A 21,733-nucleotide genomic window follows, 5' to 3' on the forward strand; every position below is an offset into this window, starting at 1 on the left:
TGGTATTCAGCCCCAGAGCAGTTATCTGCTCATGGTGTATGAGAACAGGTTGATTTGTTATAATACCTTTTAAAAAATACAGGCTTAGGTGTCAAAGAAGATTTTATAGTGCATCTTCACCAGGGAAGGGAGCTCAACCACCAGTGAGTGAGATTCTTCCACACCTTGCCCACATTCCACTCTTATACCAGGGTAAAACCTGGGGTAAATGTATTGATTTCAGCAGACTTCAGCTTACAACACTATTACCGAGAGCAGAATTTGGTCCAGTATGTTCAAAAGAAACAAATGTTCTGATGATAATTGAAAAGACGTTTGTCACGAACACACTGTTGTGCAAGACCAGTTGTCCTTCAGGTAGAAACTTCCCCAACAATCTGCCATGGTCTATGAGATGTCCACTCCATCCTCTACTATGTATGTGCATGGTGGTTGTGCAAATTAATGTTTTGTTACATTTATTGTGGGGGTAGATGGAGCTCAAATCTACATTTCAAGTTTGGGAAGCATTTTCCTACCAAACCTTTTCTATATTCTCTATCCATTAGACTTCCAGCCTATGAAATAGCCAACTCAGATCATACGGGTTTTCAAATACCCAGGCAGCTATCATGCTCATTCAATCGGAAAGCCATTTTCAGCCTCTTTAATTTTCACTTGGACTTTCCCCCAAGTTTGCTTAGGATAGCACTATTTGTAACCTCAGGATTACACCCACATGATACATGTCAACAGCAAGTGGTACCAGATTACACATAATTGGCCATTTTCTGTCCACCATTGCCACAATGCAATCCCATTGACTAAATAAAAGGCTCTTGCAAAGAAGTTAATTTAGTCTTCTAGATGGTAGGCAAATGAGCTTTGGGCAGTTCTAATGAGATAAATTCAACTCTAGAGGATAGGGAAGCATCTTTACTGTGTTAACATTAAAGGATATAAATGGATAAAATTATCAGGGCTCTTCAACTTGTTTTTAAAGTAACAATTGCAGAGGCCCTTTAAATCCACAATGTCTGTCTTCAATATTAATGAGGGTAGATAGTGCTGATACAGCGAGTTCATCTGATAAGATTATAGTAAGTACATAATCTATTGCTATTTAAGGATCATCCAATTACAACAAATTCTCCCTCATCCATTTTATTAGTGCTCATTCATTTTAACTTGCCAAGATGCAACAGTTTGTATTCAGACTTCAAACGGATTAGAGAAAAGACAAACCTCTGCAAGAAGGAGAAAACGTATTTGCCTTCTTGTAACAATTTCATTTACTTTGCTGGCTACTTCATGTTTTATTCTACAAGTTGTTCACAACCAGCTCCTCGGAGAGTTGAAGATTCTTTATAGTGGAAGGTAACTTTCTGCATTTGAAAGGCCTCTTGGGTGCTCAGCATTAACTATACAATGTTGTTAATTAGCATAATGGATTTCCATTTTATTTTTATCTCAGGTTTCCACAGGACATGATTTAATGAATGAGTTAGGGAAAGGACAAGAAGTCAACCAAATGTTAAATGTTTTCTTCCCAACAATAGATAGATTGTCAAGGGACTCTCTTGGATCTCTACGGCTGATACAAACAAAATGGGATTATTTGTATTATTGTCCACAGCCTAAAAACAGTGTTTTAAAAGTACATTTGCATGTAATCTAATTCTCTCACCTCCCTCCAAATACTTGTGAACAAAATGGAGCTGTTGCAAGGAACAGCCTCTTTTGGATTAGCAGAGGTGTCATTAAAGGGAAGATTTATTACAAGCAAACTTTTCCATCCGGTACATTGCAGTGGGAGCAATAATGCTCACTGGTCAAAGGCCATTGATTTATTTTGTGCATGATGATGCTTCCTTATTGTATGCCCTTTTAATAGAAGCCAATATTGGGTAATAATTTCAACAGTTTGATTGCTTAGTAACATCTTAACATCTTGCCATTATTTTTATATTCTGGTTGGTGCACAGCTATGGCCAAGTATTACCTAAGTTAAACTTCACGAGTTATGCCTGGCCTCACAGTTTAACTAAAGGGCAACCAGCAAGTAAAAGTTTTAAATATCTTTTGTTTGTCACATAATTAATAAAGAGGCAGAAATTTTGCATGCTGCTTGTGAGCATAAAGACAAGGCCTTTCATGTCTTAGCATGTACATATCAATCCATCTTCATGTGTAAGATATTTTTACTACTCAGCATCCTGCTAGGGATGTCTTACTGATCTGACAGGCAAGTCTGGCATAAACCTGTTTAAACAGAGAGCTATGTTCTGCTAACATACAGAGGGAGATCAGGACAGTTTCTGAGTGTTCGGAGTGGAGTGGAGTGGAGTGGAGTGAAGTGGAGAGTAGGCAGACCTATAGCCTGGCCCTCCACCTACTGATTGGCAAATCTTGTTGGTTTGCTGTGCACAGGTAAGGGGAGTAAAATCCTGCCCTCTTAAGGAGGTGAAGAAATTTGCACTCAAGAGCTTCAGACAGGCATTCTGCTGGCCAGTTTTCCCCCTTAAAGGCACAGTCTAGCTCCAAATTAGAAAGAAAGAAAAAGAAAAATGTGAAGATACTCTCTTCTGGTGGCATTGTTTTGCCAAATGTGTACACTAGTGGCTGAGCAAATGTTTTTGAATAACGCCACTGGTGCCCAACCAGTTTTTTCCCCCCATACATAGATTGGAATTTTGGATTTTCACCCTTTCACAGTTTTCTTTAAAGCTACAGCTTTAGAGCCTCAGAGTTACGAACACCTCGGGAAAGAAGGTTGTTCATAACTCTGAAATGTTCATAACCCTGAACAAAATGATGTTCTTTCAAAAGTTTACAGCTCAATATTGACTTAATACGACTTTGAAACTTTGCTATGCAGAAGAAAGCTGCTGCTTTTAGTCATCTTAATTTAAATGAAACAAACACTGAAACAGTTTCCTTCCCTTGTCAAATCTTTTAAAAACTTTTCCTTTATTTTTTTAGTAGTTTACATTTAATACAGTACTGTAGTTTATTTGCTTTTCTTTTTTCCTTTGTCTCTGTTGCTGCCTGATTACATTTTTTCCAGTTCCAAAGGAGGTGTGTAGTTGTCGGGTCAGTTTGTTAATCTGGTGTTCATAACTCTGAGGTTCTACTGTACCTGCTTACATATGCATCACTCTGTTCTGTGCCATCATTCCCAGAATGACAGATAGCTGAGAGCAGTATGGAGATTCCTGTGGGTCCACATAACAGAACAGGTATGGGAGTCTCCTTGCACGCTAATTAATTATTTACCCTCTAGTTGTGGGTATCCCAGTTTTAAAATTCCCAATGTATTGTATATAAAATCAGAATAATTTCATTTTGTTCTTCCTGCTAATTTCCTTGCTCTTTCATGGGTTTAATAATCTCTAAAAAGATGATTATCTCCTCTCACAAAATGCTGAGCGTCCTAGAGTCCTGTTCTCTGAGCACTCCCAATGCACCCAATTACTTAGCGAAAACAATGAGAGCTATTTAAGCATGCTGCACTGCTTGGGGGGTAAATCCACTGTGCTTCAGTTGCTGGCTGGACCCGCTCTAGGCACCAGCAAAGCAAGCGCGTGCTTGCGGCTGCATTCGGCCACCCGTTTTTTTTTTGTTTTTTTGGGGGGGGCTTGGGCAGTTGCACACTCGGAACTTGGGGCAGCAAATTTTTTGCTTGGGGCAGCAAAAAACCTAGTGCCAACCCTGGTTGCTGGAGATATCCAAGCAAAAATATTCCTTTCCCTTCCTTTTTAAACTTACTCGGTGGTGGTATGGGAAGTTTCTGTCCTGAGGGGTTTGGTTTATCTTTTATTTCCGCTAATCATTTTATTTGTGTTTGAAAACAAAATATCTTTGAAAACTTCAACTGGATACAGCGGTCACCATGGCAAAAATCAGTATTTGCTACTGTAATCCACACTAGAAGAGAAGGGGTACTGAAGATGTTACAGCTGGTTCTCAGACAGAGTATAGGGAACAACTCTGATGCTGCTGTGTAATCACCATTGGCAAACATTAATTTTTTCCTGGGCACTATTGGTTGCATTATGTGTAGGATCTTAAGTCGCAAACCAGCAATTGTTCTGCGTGGGTGGACCGTTGAACCCACACGGAGCAGCTTGAGGGTTCAGGACCTTATTGTGGTAAGCATGTGTGGTTGCCAAAAGCCAAGCAGTCTTTCTCTACAGATGTATGCACTTGAGTTAGTCAGTCTTTTATCTAACTGACTAACACAGTAACTCTTAATATTGATGTATTTGGCAAGCACAACATGAAGGTAGATAAGTTTTCTTCCTGCATTAATCACTCTTATTATATTGATTAAGTATATTAGTATGGTAATGTGGAATCTACTCAAATGTTTTAGTCTAATAAACTGTTACTAAATATAACTTCCTTATCATAATTCCCTCCATATATGATTGACTTAGTTTTAATGGGACTAAAAAGTGATTTCTGATGTGTTTAAATTAATATTCTATCTTTGGGTGGAGGTTTTATTTATGTATAGGCTTTCAGTGGTGCTCAGCATTGTAGTAACATGATTGAATTGACAGTAGCTGCAGCAAAAAAAGAATTCCAGTGCAATCTAGGCTTTAATCACATGAATTTCTCTATTCAGAATGTATACTGGACTATATACTATAGTGGAGTGTGCCATATTTACTTACAGATGGTGCATAGGATGCATATAGCACTTCGTTATAACGTGTATTTATATTTACTGAGCCAGATCACAAAATGCTAGCATAAAGAAATAGCATCTTACTGGATGTAAATATCCACATTCAGAGTATTTTTTCATAAATCAATCAATAATGAATTTTACAAGCTGTCAGATGGAGCCCGGTTTGAATATCTTTTTTGTGATCAAGAATAATCTTTTATGTAACACACAAAAAATCCCATTCTGAAAAATTTAGACAATTGTAGAGTCACGTTGCTAAAAGCATTCATGTGCTTTCTCACAAGCATGGATTGTTCATGTAAAACACACAATGTGCATGTACGCACACATATTTCATTGTCAAAAATGTGGACCATACTAAATTTAGAAAGTTAAAAAGAAGTATAAAACAGATGACAACTGGGGCACAGGACTTCTCTGGGGGGATTGAGAGGCACTTAAGAGCAGTTGATGGCATGAAGTACATCCAAGGAGCTTTAACTTCAGTTTGTCATAAATCCCAAGGAAATGCCTTGTGAAGAGGTCATTATTACTGCCATCAGATGAAAATGAAAAAACTATAAGTGTATTGATTTTTTATGGGTGATTCAGTTGGTATATACAAGGCATTTCAAGAGAATTAATACCCTGTACATTAGCCAGTCAGATCATATGAATCATCTCAACATCCCACTCCTCTTTTATTCTAATGTAGAGATATTTTACTTAGTGAAAGTACTCTTACTATTTAACAGACTACAGTGTGCATAATTCCACATCATCCTCTTTCAGTGGCTGTATTGTAGCTGTTCAGCAGTTATACCTAGTAATTCCAGAAAAAGTCATGAATAATAATTATATACAGTTTTTAGTACCCATTACATTCTTGCGGTTTGCTGGAAACATTACCTTAATGGCAAAAATATGTCTGATATATGTTGCCCTGCCTTTCTGTTACACCATCAGTACACATATTGGTTGCCACATCAAGAGTGGTTGCTATTAAATGTTTGAAGTTGAGATAAATATCTCACTTGGTAATAGGAAAGAAGTACTTGTGGCACCTTAGGGTGCCACAAGTACTCCTTTTCTTTTTGTGGATACAAACTAACACGGCTGCTACTCTGAAACCTGTCACTTGGTAATATTATTGTCATGACCTGATCCAGTCCCACTCTTTGAACGGACACCAGTTTGTTGTGACATGATCCAACCACTGAGTCCCATGTGCTTCTAAGCCCCCTGCTGGGTAGTGACTGGTCCCTGTTTCTAACTCTGGTCTCTCAGGCACACTCCCCCGTGCCTTCTTGGACACTAGAACCCTATAGTCCACTTGCCTAGACTCCAGAACCAGCGACTCAGCTCTCCGGAGCCCCTCCAGTTGCTTAAACACTTTCTCCCTGGAATCCACCTGGCTGTGGGAGCAGTGGTTTCTTAGTTACACCCTTCAGGAACAACATGGTATTGAAGAAAGGAAACACAAGCTTAGCAAAGAAATTTCTTATACACACACACTTTACTCTTTAAAAACAAAAGAGTTACGAATCTATGGAAAACAACAAATTCCTGACGGCAATCCCCCTCTATGTCCTCACCACCCCTATGATTTAATCAAAGTCCCTCCTCCTTCCGCTCTTTCCATGTGGGTCTTTGGTTTCTGGTGATGAAATGACTTTGTTATTGTTTTTATTACCATAGCATCCAGACGTTCCAGTCATATTTGGCTTAGAGAGCATACCTTTTTTAAAGCAATCTCTGATACCTGTGCTTCTGCTGGATAATTTCCAGTCGTCAGACCTTCTCCCTTTTGCTTCCTTCCCCTGTGGGTTTCTGGGCAGAGAGTCAAAATCAATGGCCCTGTTAGTAGCAAACCCTTTATTCCACTGGGGTAGAACCATTCAAAATTGATTGCTCTGTCACAGCTTCCCACACACAGTTTCTCCACTAGGTGTCAACTTTCAGCTACAATAATGAATGCTCAAAGTCACTCTGAAAGTTACGTTGAAATATAACTTGGCATTCACAAAACCAAAATGGAATTCATAAACCGACACAGACCTATTCCTCAGTCTGTCACAACTGTATCCTAGGAAAAATAAAATATCCTGCCTTATGCTGTATAGGTGGTATTACAGTGAGAGAGAGGTTTATTTTCTAATGGCAAACCATGAACTCTGGCTAGGATGGAACTTCAAAAGTGTGTTTGAGCTGAAATTTCCACTATGAGCTGCACTTGAAAAGGTGAGTCATGGAGAGGAGACAAACCTAAATCAGAAACAGTGTGAAAAGTGTAAATTATCTTGAACTTAGAGGAGCATTACAGGAACATAATACACTGAGTAGACGCTGTGCTCCAAGTTAGTGCTTCAGAGCCTGTGGCTGCAAACCCCTCTTGACAGAACAAATCCTCAGCCATGGGAGTGCATCCATCAATTGGATGAATACCATAAATTAGAACTGCTAGCATAAGTGAGGTCTTCCAGGACTGGTAATTTATTTTGGAGGAACAAAATGTGATAGAGTATTACACAGTAGGGAACTTAGAATCAGGACTTCTGGGTTTTATTTCTGGCCTTGATACTGTCTCACTGTTTGACCTTAAGCAGGTCCCTTATCCTCTCCGTGCCTTGCTTTTCCTATCTGTAAAGCTGCTTTATCTATCTCACAGTGGTGTTGGCAACCTTCTTTCAGTACCACCTTGCCACTTCATATGGCTACTTATTACATACTTACAAGCTTGCAGATGGGGGGAAATGAAATCCAAGCCCAAGCAGTAGAGTTGTCTGAATCACATCTACGCATCTACAAACATGCTTACTTTTTTCCTAGAGTAAGACCACTCCTTTTTCCAAAATTAGGACCCCATTTCCACAAATGTCTTCCAGAGAGAGAGAGAGTTTTCTTCCAAACCCCATTACTGCTGCTCTCAAAAGGCCAGCAGGGCTCACTGTTGAGGCCAGAGGCTGATCATCACCTCTCTTTTCTCTCCCCAAGGGTTAAATATCCTGTGTTATACGAGGCACTGTAGTTCAGTAGTGTCATGGGGTGTTGTCAAGTTTCCTTCCACACTCTGAACTCTAGGGTACAGATGTGGGGACCTGCATGAAAACCTCCTAAGCTTATTTTTACCAGCTTAGGTTAAACTTTCCCAAGGTACAAACTATTTTCCTTTTTCCCCTCGGACTTTATTGCTGCCACCACCAAGCGTCTAACAGATATATAACCGGGAAAGAGCCCGCTTGGAAACGTCTTTCCCCCCCAAATCCTCCCCAAACCGTACACCCCCTTTCCTGGGGAAGGCTTGATAAAAATCCTCACCAATTTATATAGGTGAACACAGACCCAAACCCTTGGATCTTAAGAACAATGAAAAAGCAATCAGGTTCTTAAAAGAAGAATTTTAATTGAAGAAAAAGTAAAAGAATCACCTCTGTAAAATCAGGATGGTAAATACTTTACAGGGTAATCAGATTCAAAACATAGAGAATCCCTCTAGGCAATACCTTAAGTTACAAAAAGACACAAAAACTGGAATATACATTCCGTTCAGCACAACTTATTTTATCAGCCATTTAAACAAAACAGAATCTAACGCATATCTAACTAGATTGCTTATTAGCCCTTTACAGGAGTTCTGACCTGCATTCCTGCTCTGGTCCTGGCAAAAACAACACAGACAGAGAGAACCCTTTGTTTTCCCCTCCCACCAGCTTTGGAAGTATCTTGTCTCCTCATTGGTTATTTTGTTCAGGTGCCAGTGAGGTTATCTTTAGCTTCTTAACCCTTTACAGGTGAAAGGGTTTTTTCTTCTGGCTGGGAGGGATTTAAAGGTGGTTAGCCTTCCCTTTATATTTATGAGAGGTTTATAGGCCCTACACTGGCCAGGCAGTCAAGCAGTTAATGCAGGAGCTACCAGCCAACGTTGATTGGCAGCCTCACAGCAGCTGGGAGAATAACAGAGCTCGGAAGCGGAAGAGTAAGGTGGCTACCAGAGGAGCAAGTAGGCCAAAGAAAGAAGGTCCTGCCAGCAAGCTGGTGAGAAGCTGCCCAGGAGTGACAGCAACCCAGAGAAGGGATGATCAGAGCCCTAATCTGCAGAAGCCAAGGGTGGTAGGAAGGAAGTCACGGTACAGCAGGAGAATTGCTGAGGATTGATTCTGCCTGCCTGGGTTAAGGGCCTTGAGTTGGAGCCTAGTGAAGTGAGTGTACCTGGGTTACCCTACTTACCCCTCTACAGAGACTTAAAAGCCAAAAGAAGTTCCAGGCCTGTTGAGGACAAGGCCCCGCATACCCCTGCCGACCCCCTTGCCTCGAGTAGGACTATGGAGATTCAGACAAGAAAAGGCGGACTGACCGCCCTGACGAACCAAACAGACTCTGCTCAATGCTCTATCTGGCCAAAGGGGTGCTTATGCACTGCGGGATCAGAAGTTCTGGATTTTATTACTGGTTCTGCCACTAACCTGCAGAGTGATCTTGGGCTTCAGTTTCCTCATCTTTCAAATGGGGTTAATGCTACATCTCTTCTTTTTTAAAGTGCTTTTGAGATATATGAATGAAAAGTACTTTAAGACTCTGATCTACCACCCACTGAAGTCAGTGGAAAGATTCCCATTGACTGCAATAGGCTTTGGATCAATTCCTAGAAGAACATAGTCTCTAAGATGCCACAAGTATTCCTTTTCTTTTTGCGAATACAGACTAACACGGCTGCTACTCTGAAATAGTTTTGTTGTTGTTGTTGTTCTATGGGGATTCACTGTTATGTCTACTTCATGGCAATAAATGTGGTGCTGCCAGTAGGCATTTCCCAGTTGTACTGTACTTGTTAAAAAGCATCACAAGTTCATTTAAAAACAGAAGCAAAGTTGGAGCTACCTGCCATTTAACTCTGATTTTTATTTTATTTTATTTATTTTTATGTTCAGATTTTTAAAAATAGGCAAGGCAGAAAGCTAAAGGAAATGAAGGAACTTATTCAAGACATCTGATTAGAAATTCCTTTTAGGGAGACAAAATGTACAGTATGTGCTCTTTGTATCAATGCTTAAAGAGTGGCCTGCTATATTGGAGAATCTACATGGGACTCCAGCCTATGTGAAAAATCATCACCATACATCACATTCTCTTGCAGTTGAAGAACCAAGGAAACATTTATCACCCCAAAAGATGGTCTCTAGGAGACCATATTCCATATGTAATACATTCACGTTGCTAGAAGCCCAGAGTTATATAAGGAATATTTCATTTCCCTTAGCAGTAAAAATAGTGGAGAGAGGGTATAGAAGGCAGGGAATTCTTCTTTCTTATTCTCTTCCCCTTTTTGAGAATATCTGACCCATATGCAAGTGCGTACAATGACTCTGCCATACTTTGTTTTTTTCCTTCTAGACTAGCAAAACTTATTTATGACACAAAATGTGTTGGAAATGAACTAAGATAGTCTCAAAAGCTGCTCTGTGGAAGGAATAATGTGCCTTTTAACTGTCTTATGTATTTTTTTTTCTAGGATACAACTAACTCGTATTTTAACTGGTATGGAAAGAACTCCTCTGGTATGGTTATATTGTCTTTGGGGTAATCCCCTTGGTCTATCCAAGCAAAACCAAGATAAATACCCATTTCAAACTTTTAGATCTATGTGAATAACACTGTATTGAATGTGATTAAGTTTGGAATTACTCTTAACCAGGGTAATAATTAGTGTAGATTTAGATGACATGTATAAATTGCTGTGCGCTTGTAATTACAAATTGCATTTGTTGCACTCTGTGGGTTTATAAATCATGATATTTTAGCTATTAACACATTAGATTAGTGATTTATGCAAATTGTTAGATAAACTAAAATTTCAGTGTTGTGCTTTACATGAGTTTATACTTCTACAGCAGGAACAAAATAGGGTCCATTTTAAGATTAGTCTGTTCTGCCTTCCTGGCTGCCAATGACATTCTCTGTCAAGTTAGTATCAGACATGCTAACAGTAACAAAAATGGAGCATTGTTATATGTTAATTGGTCACACACATGTGAAAAATGTAGAGTGATAGAGCACTGAACATTGTTAGCAAGTGCCACATTAGACCAATCAGTGTGTTTTGCATCAAGTTTGTTTACTCCCTTTAGTACTAGACTGATCTGGTGACAGTGGGAAACTGAGGCAGCGAGGTTAAAGGCTTGATTCTGCTCTTAAGGCATGATCATGCAAGTGATTTTCTTGCTGCTACTTTCTTTGATGCTTGAGGATAGCTGTATCCTGATGTCTTTGAGCTAACATAAGAGCTGATGAGATTACAATAGATACAACAGTGTTGTTTAAGGCAGCTGTGAGGCTATTCGCTTTTACAGGGAAAACACAGAGGCTTGAACTTAGAAGGTAAGTAAAGGGGAAAGTGATTTTTTTTTTTAATTCAGAGGAGGTCAGCAATGCTCGTGCACCTGCCAGCAGAATCTGATGTCGTAAAATGTCTATCGATGCAACGCCTACCCTCTTGCTATGGACTGTGTTTGAAATGAACCCAGACATTTTTAAGTGAGCTGAGCCATGGAGCACAAGTAACACCAATGAGGAAAGTATAGCAGGGAGTTTGGAATATATTGTGGTGTTACTTAAGGGGCATTCCCCCCACTTCTCTCTATTTGTATTTTCCTCTTTATGTAAGACCATTTAGTAAACATATACCCTATTTAAAACTTATAATGCATCAGAACCTTAACGAAAATGAACCTAAAAATTAAGTTTGACTTCTATTAGTTGCGTAATTTATTTACTTTTTAGGGACAGTTTCTGGCTAGAGATCTGTACAGGTTTATGCATATGAAAAGGAATAAATATAGTTGTGTTAACAGTGTGTATATAACTAGGCTCCTAAAAAGCACTGTGCCCTAAATCAGTCAAGTTTCCACTTCTGTGGAAAATCACAACCTCAGGGGTTGCTTGACTGAGAGCTGCTACCAGCAATCTGGGACCTGGTTTGGCCAAAAGTGGGTGTGGTATGGCCCAAAAAAACCAGCATTGTTTTTCGTCTGTCGTTTTTCGCCAGTTCGTCTGTCTCTCATACCACACAGATATTCCTCTGTATGGCACAGGCAGAATTTGGTTTTTAATGTTTAATTTCTCCTTATGGAAATATGTGAGGGGAATTCTATCTTGAATACTTAGGGGATTTTTATGTTTAATCCCTACATTGTATTTCAGGGGTAGGAATTACAATTTTAAAACCCAAAGTGAATTTACAGGTACTTTTAGCAGAATGATCAAAACACCAGAACTGACATTTTCGGGTTCTTTAGACTCGGGGAGGGAAGGAGCTGAGGGGCTGATTCAGATAGTTTTTGGAACAGAAAGACACCGCTATGTCCATTTCTGGTTCTTTGTATAAGTAAATGGGTTTCTGACCAGGCATGTTCATATCTGTAGAAGGAGGATCCAGCTTGAGGCTTAAGGCCTCAACTCAGAAAAGCGCCCTTCTTCAGTAAGCACTTAACATACATGCTTAAATCCCATTGAAGCTAGTTAAGCACATGCTTAAGTGCTTAAATGAATCCGGGCCTCACTGTATTGTGCACGTGCTAAATAGTTACCCAGGTAAAACAAAGCTGATGTGTAATGCGGTACTATATTCAGAAAATGAACCAGATGTGGTGGATTTTGCAAATTGATGGGATCAAAATTCTGACTTACGGCTAGTTGGAAAATGGAATTTCCATCCCATGGGAAATTCTAGTACCTAATAATTTGGTTTAATTCCTAATCAGATCAGAACGATCAGATCAAAAGTCAAATGTTCTACATCATAATATAATAAAATATTAAATATTACATCATATTACATTTATTATAATTCAGTACAATTTTAACTTCTTATAAAATAAAAACTTATCAACATGAAAGCGTCACTATCTAAATGAAATGAGAAAGTTAAAATGATTCATTTTGTCTTTTTCCAATCAAAAATGTCATTGAAATCAACATGTTCCTGCAAAAAGTTTTGGTTTTGGTGAAACTGTATTTTCCAATGGAAAACAGTTTTGTCAAATACTTGTCAACCAATTCTACTCATGTTACCTAACCCTTTCTTGGCCATTCATTTTTCCCCACCAAAATACAATGCAAAATTATGTACCAGCTGCCAATATCTAAAGTGAGTGTAGTTAAAGTTTCCTTTGATCTTTTACCAGGAGGAGAGATATTATCGACTCTACTGGTATTCCCCCTTATAAGTATACAGAATGCTGTACCTGTTCAAACCAGTCATGCCTTATCTACTGTAAAAATGTTAAAGGCACTCACTATATGGGAGAAAACAAGATATACATGTAAATTAAGGGAACAGTTGTGCCTTGATGTTTTTTGTTTTTTTACACCTGCTTTATTTGAGCAATGATTTTAGTGTATTAGTTAACAAAGCCCAAACTAAGTTCTATAAAGCTACGATTGGCCAGTGTTTTCCTTTGATTTATTTTCATGCATTCATTCTCAAAGGGCATAATTCAGATTGCTTTGTTGCTGTATAAAGGTTGCATAAAGGTTGTGCAAATGATTTGTGAATAAGACCTTTTTTAGTAAAACATAAAATGTAAGATGTTTCCTACATTTGTAAAATTAGCTTCCAGTTCTCTGGCAACTTAATGTGTACAAAGAGAGAGCATGGTTAATAGTTTGTCATCTGATGCAGACAAGATGCTTATTTAGACAAAATGAAAGTAATTTGGAGAGGAAAACAATTTTACACTCCCTTGGAACACTTTCCCTGGTAGCTCAAAACACTTATAATTTGCATTACTTTCTTGTACAGAACGTTAACTGTATGCACATTACAGTTATTTCCGTGCACTATAACTTCATTGTACTTGCAGGCTACACCATTTGCCTGTTAGTTTCAGCATGGAGTTTAAGGTGCTGTCTTTTTTTTTTTTTTAACCTATAAAGCCACAAATGGTTTGGGACTTGCCTACCTCAGTGACTGCCTCTCTCCCCATGCTATACTGCTACAGCTGTGATCACCAAAAAGCTCGTGCTCTGGTTTAAATGGGAGCAGGCAGCTGGTAGGGTGATCTCTAATAGGGGTCATAGACTCTGGAACTGACTTCCCCTTTTGGATCTTCAGAGCTCAGATTGTTGATGTTCCAAATACACTGTCAGGTTCATCTTTTTCTTGGGAATCTGGGGAGCCAGGCTTGAAAAACATAGCTGGAGTATGATACAGAGTTGTTATAGTGAAGGGTAAAAAATATACTGGTGCGAGAAGAAATTATGTAATTCAGTTTTAATGTTCTAATTTTTGTAGCTGTGTGCACACACAGAGCAAATAAGAGGGGCTCTTAAAATAAATTAAAGAGGGAGAATTCTGCAAAACTCTGGGAGATGTGATTGCGTCTATTTATGAGTCACAGCATAATGGCCTGAATTCAGATTTGCTATTTTTAAATATTAGTTTTATTATTGCAGTTTCCAGATACCTGTTAAGGATCTCGTACTTCAGATGCATCTGGTGCAGTTAGGTGAAAAAACTGGTCTGGATAAACTTAGGTTTACATACTATATGTTCTAGAAAGATTGTAGTATGTTCTCTAATGCTTCATTTTGTTCAGCTTCTGATGGTGCAATAAGGTCTGATCTTAAACTTATGAGGCCATCTCCTAAGAGCTCTGATAGCACTGAGAACTTACATGGTCCATATTTAAACAGCAACCATTAGGTATAGAGTCAAGCATGTCAAAATCCTCAGCATACAGGCATGGTTTTTAAAGTTCTTAAAGAAAAAAGTGGCATAATTATTTTCAAGATAGAGGGTAATGACCTCATTCATAGGAAAATGGCTGTGTTGTGGAATGAGTGGTGGAATGTTGAGAAGTGCAGGGGACTGGGAGTCAGGAATCCTGGATGCTAGTCCCAAATCAGCCAATGACTCCCTGCGTCACCTTGGACTAATCTGTAAACTTCTCCATGCCTCAGTTTATCCATCTGTAAAATGGGGATAAGGTTTCTCACCTCTATCATCAGCATTAGCTATACCACCAAAAATTCCATGGGTTTGGATGGAGGGCTGCCTGGGGATATGATGCTACAGAATCTGCACTCCTTCCAGGCCAGGAGTCAGGAGAGCTGAAAGGAGAATATGGCTCTAAAACACTATTTTCATTATTCATTCACGCATCAGCAGCCCTTAATATGCCCATTCCTTTTTTGTATATTTACTGTGTGCTGGTTTCTTCACTGGTCTAAAAGTGCATTTTCTTCCCTCTCTTCATTACGCTCTACAATAGTAAAGAATAGTTTAGGTGTTTTTGCAAACAACAAGTTATCACATAGTAGTGAAATACACAAGCTGTATAGAACACAATCAACATTTGAATTAATGTTCCCACAAATATATGTTGCACTAATATCCAGAGTACTAAGAAGGAAACTAGACTTTGTAATTTTGAATGACAGGATCCAGAGTGCTGACAAAATGGCTCATAATTCCATGGTCACGTGCTTTGAATTAATATGTGGAAAATAAATGGAATTTTTGTGTCACCAGTATTTTGCAATGTAGCTCACTGCTTTGAGTTATGTTGTATGAAAGCAGCTGTATTTTTTCTCCAGTTCTTATTCTGGTGTATTTAAAAATATTTTTAGCCTTGCTATTTCTGGATACTGTGCACATGGACCATTTCATGGAAGCTTAAATGTAGTTGGTTAGAAGCTCCAAAAAAGAAATGTAAACACACCCTTCTTCTTTGTCACAGGGAATCTGTTCTCTGATAAACTGCCTTTGTTTGCATTCACTGCTTTAAAAGAAAGATTCAAAATACTTTAAAAGATAATTGATAGAGTTTAGTAGTTAAAAAGGTGGGTAAGGAAAAATAAAGCTTGTCAAGCTGTCACTGTGTGAATGAGGCAGATATCAACAAATTATGAGCAAAATTATAAATATCTCATCAAAACCCATCTTGCAAAATCCTTTAAATTGAATATTTTAAAATCTGCTTTAAAATTAACCCCAAACCAGGAATTCTTGCTCTAAATGAGTGAGTCTTTTAATCTATAAGGGCCTTTCTTGCATTCCTTGTGCACACTACTTAAACTCCCACTGCAGTTATGCGGCTTAATTCTGACCTCACTGATTCCGCTGTAAACAGAGACTAACTCTGTTGAAGTCAACGGGAGTAACGCTGATGTAAAAAGAGTGTGAAAGCAGAATAAGGCCCAGGAGGAGTTTGGCATTTTGCTAGAATCCCTTGTTTTGCAGTAGTCCCCATGCGTGCATCTCTTTTGGGAACTAATCACTACTAAAAACCAATCTGAACCTGACCCAACGGAATGTATGTGGAGTATCTGATTTGTAATTAATGGAGATTTGAGCGTATCTTAATGCTCCAGTTTTAATTAAGTTTGGAAACAATTATGAGCGGCACTCCACGCTTGCAGAAGGAGAGAGATGCTAACAGACACCTGCCTGCTCCCAGGCGGCGGGGATGTGTGGATTTGAGGGGGACTGAGAGACGCTGCCTTTAAAGCCGCGCCAAGTGGGTTGAAAGCCAACAGCAACGTCTGTTGTCACCGAAGCCGAGCGCGAGCCTGGGGAAGGAGCCGCCACCCAGAGTCGCCAAGCTGCGGAATAGCAGTGAAGCCGGCTGCCTCTCCTAGCCTGAATGCAACGATTAATGGAGCCTCTGCTCTCCCCCCGACACGAGGAAGGGGATGGGGAGGAGGAAGAGGCAGGAGTAGCCTCCTCCTCCCCCCCCGTCACATTCCTGCAATGCCCAGAGCTCGCTTGACTCCAGCCCCTGCTCTTTTCCTGGGGCGGGGGCCGCCTCCTTCCCCTTCTCTCTGGCAGCCAATCTCCGCTTAATCAGATCAGCGCACCCCTCCCCGTGCAGGCATTCGTATTCCCTGCCTCGCGTTGCTAGCGGAACAGGGCGGGAGCCGGGAAGGGGGGACCGGCTCGTGCCTTCTCGGCCCCGCCGCTAGCAGACTCACCCGGAGCGAGGACTGGGGGGCGGGCGGGGGTGCCCACGTGTCACTGTGCTGGCCTGGACAAGGGGAGCTGAGGCGAGCCCGCGGGAGGCTATGCTGGCCGCCTGGACACCCCCTCTCGCTACTTCTCTCCAGCCATGTGGTGCTTGCACTGTAACTCGGAGAGGACTCAGTCCCTGCTGGAGCTGGAGCTTGACAGCTGGTAAGCTATTGCCGAGTTGCGTTGGAGGCGCTGGGAAGCGGCGTGGCTTGTAAAGCAGGCTCCCTGCGTGCAGCTTGCTTCTCGCTTCGCCCGTGTGCCGGGGCCAGGCAGCGCTCTCGGGAGCTGAGAGCATCTCTCTTGTCTCGCCGCAAATACAGGTTGTGTATGCGTGTGGGCTCAGCTCACCGAAATGTGTGGCTGCAAATACACCAAGGATCCTGTGGCACAAAGGGGTTTTTGTCTTTGGAACTTCTAGCTTTCGCTGACTCCTTTTTTTCGTGAGGCTTTAGTTGTGGGGGGAAAACAACAACAACCCACTTTCACCTGGAATTTCCATCAGTGTGGCACACGCTGCTGGTGTGTAAGGAAACGATTTTACCACCACACACAGGTTACCCTTCCCCAAAAAAGCCCGAAATTTTCAAAAGCACTTTCTAAAGCCCACCGTGTATAATGATGTACCTCTTCGCTGAACCATATGTGCATTTACAACCATATGTGCATTTACGGATTTTCTTTGCATAGGGCTAAAGACATGGCACTGTGTAATATAATCTGGCTAATTATAGCCAACTGTAGCTTTGTAGTAGAGGACCCTGTGTTTTTCTGGAGCTCTTATAGTTGGCTTTCATAGCACCCATACTAAGGTTTAGGGGGGAAATGCAATTGCCATGACATCTGCCTTTTATAGACATAGGCCCAAATTAATAGCATAGACATTTGAATATGGGATCAAAAGTTGTTACCTTTAAAACTTATTGCGACTTATTAGTGACAGATGATACTGCTGTTTTTATCCTTCCTCTTTTATAAAGAGGGCTGCTAGTAGGATGTGATTTGCCCCAGGTATGTGCAGTATTTTACACACACATTTTTAATTCAGTTTATGATGTATTCCATGAAAGCATGTGACTAATATCAAGTTAACCATAAGCTCTACTTCAAAGCCATTTTATGTACTTTTCTTCCTAGTTGTCGGAAATCCTCCAGGGAAACCATAGTTAATGTTGTTATCAATGTATTTAGCATAAATGTGCTGAAGTTAATGATGTTTCCTAGGATCAATTGTGATCCACAATCTTTGCTCCCAGCAAAATAACAATGATCGGTTTTTATTCAAAGGCTTTAATATTATGTGTGTGATAAGCAACTAATTTAGGAAAAACAGAATAGTGACAGTATTGGTTATTTTGATATGCACATAGGAGTCTCCATATTGCTTCATATTTAACTTATTTAAATCTTTAATTACCTAAATGAGAAGAATGCTGAAACCTGTGGTGTTAACCATTGGATATATTAGTCAGGCAATCTTTTAACTGTGAATAAGAATGCACATTTTAAAGAGTCAAGAAAAACAATTGCTTTCTCATATGTAAAAGCCCCTATTCAAAATAATCTCTTGTCCATTTAAAAAATGTAATCCAACAAGCAATATGATATTTTGAAGTGATTTGTTGAATTTTTTTAAAGCTTAATTAGGCAAATGTATCCAACAGCTTAAACTGGTAAACTTTTAAAAAAAAGTAGTATAAACAAGTCTCAAAAAATGACTAGATACAATGTGGCTTTATATGGATACAGAAAGAGGTATGTTTTCAATAGAAGAGAGAAAATGGACTCACGAGGAAAAAAAATACCATTTACTATAGCTTCTAAACAGAAATATAATGAGACTGAAGCCTAATATACTTATTGAAAAAGTAATTGAAGTTGTATAGGAAAGCTTCTTTGGAAATTTTGGTGCTTTGGGAAAAAAATGATACGCTTCATGGATGGAAATGTGGCACTTTGCCACAGTTGTGCACACTGAATAATATTTGATTAAATGACATTCCAACTGGGTAGCAGATTACAAAATATAATGCATAACTTGTTTCATTAATAGCAGAATGACTGTCCTTGCAGAGCTACATTTTGCCACTAGGTCATCATTGCAGTCCTATTCTTCCATCTCCATGTGTTCATGCTCTTCCTTTCAGGAAAGCCTGATTGCTCTATCTGATATGTGTTGTATGAGGAATTACAGAGCACTCTGTTTACTATAGTCCTGTTTAATTGTGTCTGTGCTTATAGGGTAATACTCTTTTTATAAACACAACATTTATTACATCTAACTACTTCCCCTAGATAATTTCAATATTGTTGATTAAAATTATATATTTGTCATTTTACTCTTTTATACCAGGGCTGTCTTCTAGCTGTGGTCTCCCTTTCTAATCCCTGGAGTTGCTGATGTTTATAATCCTGTTATATAGTAACTAGAAGTTTTCATTCTCTTTGTTAAATAGGTGGCTTAGTTAATTCTAGCATTTTATGTGTGGAATGGGCTTCCAACCATTTAAATCATCTTTGTAATAGTATTTAAAATGTTAAATCATTTTAACTTTCACCAGAGAGATCCAAAGTTTCAATTTCAATAAAGTAGATAATGCAAACGAATGAAATATTGATTCTAGACACTGTGCAAGGTGACTTTTTATTGGGGGGCGGCTGTATCAGAATTCTGATTTGAGAAGGAATTCCACATCCCAGCCCTGCCCGATATTGATAACACAAAGAGCCAGGCAATTTTATTAAATCTGCGCTGCTCAGGTGGGAAAATCCAAAAGCCCAAGTACCCTCTCTCATCTGAGAAGTGCAGCTGTCCAGCCTAACTATGCCTCTTGATTTTTTTTCCTATAATAAATCTATACTGAAACATTTTCTAACAGCTGGCTAGTGAGTTTACTGGATACTCACTGTTAGGCCTCTCCATCATTGAGTCAGTCCTCCTTTGCTGGAAAAAAAAAATCATGTTCAGTTTTCACTGGCAGTGTGTTTTTCTGCAGTATGAGCTGCACGTGCCTGGGCCACAAGGTAGCTCTGGTCCAATTGAGGGATTTCTCTGAGCCTTATGTCAGATTCACATTGTGCAGAATGAAAACTTTATTTATGTATTTATTTGTTCTGTGCCCAGAATGGATAGAAATTGAAGAGAGACTTCTGAATGTGAAGTAAGGTACTATTATCTTAGACAGCCTGAAACAACAACTTTAAATAAAAAAAAAAAAAAAAGCCAGCTGCCCCTATTCATCTTGCTGGTGTCAGCTCTGAAGTTTAAAGATGACATTTTGAAGAGTAGATTTTCTTATTGCAAAGGCTGTACAGTTGTGTGACTAACTTAAACACAGTTACTGCACATGACCAAACCACAAAATTTAGAAATAGCTGTAATTCCAAAAGTGGATCTGCATCATGTAGCCACTCCTGACTGCTGGAACAGTAAGTATCAACAATTTAGACCAACATCTTCAGAGGTGACCTCAGATTTAGATTGCTGCAGATTCGGGGTCTCCAAGTTGGCGGTATCTTGGGCTTTACAAAAGTGCTAAGCACCTGCAGTTCCCATTGGCTCCTGTTAAAACTGGGGGTGTTCGGCACCTCTGAAACTCCAGGCTCAAGCTGTCTCAGGTTGAGTATCCAGAAACAGAGGCATAACAAACCCAGAGGTCATGAAAAAATTAGCCTGATTCTCTACATTAGTGTCATATTCTATCTTTGTGCAAAGCTCCAGCTGACATTTGCTGTGTGGCTCTAACTTTGTACCCCAGCGCAGGGGCTGTAATTAAAAATGTAATTCAGCCCTCATCACAGGGCTGGTTTTTGGGAAACCGTGAAAAAATGATGGTCATAACACTGAACTGCCAAGCATCCAGCAGGGCCAGACAGAGTCCCTGTAGTTTCTCCTTTTGGACACTGCAGGCTCAGGCTCCCTCCAGCTTCACTGTCCCATTCCTCCTACACCTCCCAAGTTTCCTCAACTGCCCTTGTCTCTCAACAGCCTCTCCCGTCAGCTTTTGAGGTGTGCAAAAATATAGGCTCCAGCCTCTCCCCCACCCCCGACTCTCACTCATTCCTGGCCCACTGCGTGCAGACAAGGGGGCACAGCCTGAGGAAAATATAATTACTTGTTCTCACTGAGAATATTACACATGGATCTGCGCAAAGCTTGGCGTCTGTGTTGCAAGAATTCACCCCATTTATGAGAACTTCACCCAGCATTGTAAATTTGTTGTACGTAAAGACAGATGTTGGGGTGATATCTTCAAAATCCCTTAATTTTTTTCAGCTCCGTAATTTTAATAGCACAACACGCTGTATTTGAGTTTTCTTTTTACACTGGAATGGATTATGGGCCAAGGGCCAAATTCTGTTCTCAGTTTCACCCATGAATTTCCATTATCTAATGAGATTGCATAGGTGTGAGGGGAATCTGGCCCAGAATTTGAATGTTAATTTTCAGCATCATGGATGTTGTCACCTTATGTCAAAAGTTATTTAAATATAGATTGTGCTTAATTTATATGGCTTGGGTTTGCAAAAATAACTACTGATCACAAGCTTCTAATGACACTTATTAGCAGAAATATTTTAATCACGTACCCATATAACTTCTTATGTCATGCCAGATTATATCATGGTTTTGTGAGGTAGACATTTGTAATTAGGATCTGGATGGAGACTACAGGTTTATTTCACTCTGACATAATGGTTTGATTCAAGTTGCCAGAGAATAAGGACTGGTGCTTTGATCTTCTATACCACAAAGCCCTAAAATATCTTCATTTTAATGTTAAAGGTGACCTGCAAATGACAAGAATAGTTTTTGCCCTTTTTTGATTCCTTATGATGGACAAAGAAGGCCTGAAAGTGTGTGTAATTTTTTAAGGTTATTTTTTTTTCTGATCCAGTATATCAAATTTTGTGGGGGTTTTTTTGTTTGTTTGTTTGTTTGTTTGTTCTGGAGAAGGGGAGAATGAGAGCTTTCACAGCCCTCAATTCACAAAAAGTGGGGTGTTGTATATCTTAGGCTTTGTCTACACTTGCCAATTGAATGACACAACTTTTGTCATTCACAGGTGCTTTAA

The 21,733-nt window shown here is 39.6% G+C and overlaps 1 protein-coding gene across 18 annotated transcripts in view; it reads left to right on the forward strand.

The window, feature by feature from the left end:
- IQSEC1 (IQ motif and Sec7 domain ArfGEF 1) overlaps positions 1–21,733 on the forward strand; it is a 718,643-nt gene that overhangs the window by 578,308 nt on the left and 118,602 nt on the right. The window contains exon 1 of one of the 18 annotated variants that reach the window (XM_073352205.1): positions 16,434–16,823. The exons of 16 other annotated variants lie outside the window; for them this stretch is intronic. In XM_073352205.1, the coding sequence (XP_073208306.1) occupies positions 16,759–16,823 (65 nt within the window). In that variant the 5' untranslated portion in view covers positions 16,434–16,758. Of the gene's footprint in view, positions 1–16,433; positions 16,824–21,733 lie in introns of those variants that run through there. One more of the 18 variants, XM_073352206.1, reaches the window with a different exon arrangement.

Source organism: Lepidochelys kempii, chromosome 7 (assembly GCF_965140265.1).
Source record: "Lepidochelys kempii isolate rLepKem1 chromosome 7, rLepKem1.hap2, whole genome shotgun sequence".
Classification (NCBI taxonomy): domain Eukaryota; kingdom Metazoa; phylum Chordata; order Testudines; family Cheloniidae; genus Lepidochelys; species Lepidochelys kempii.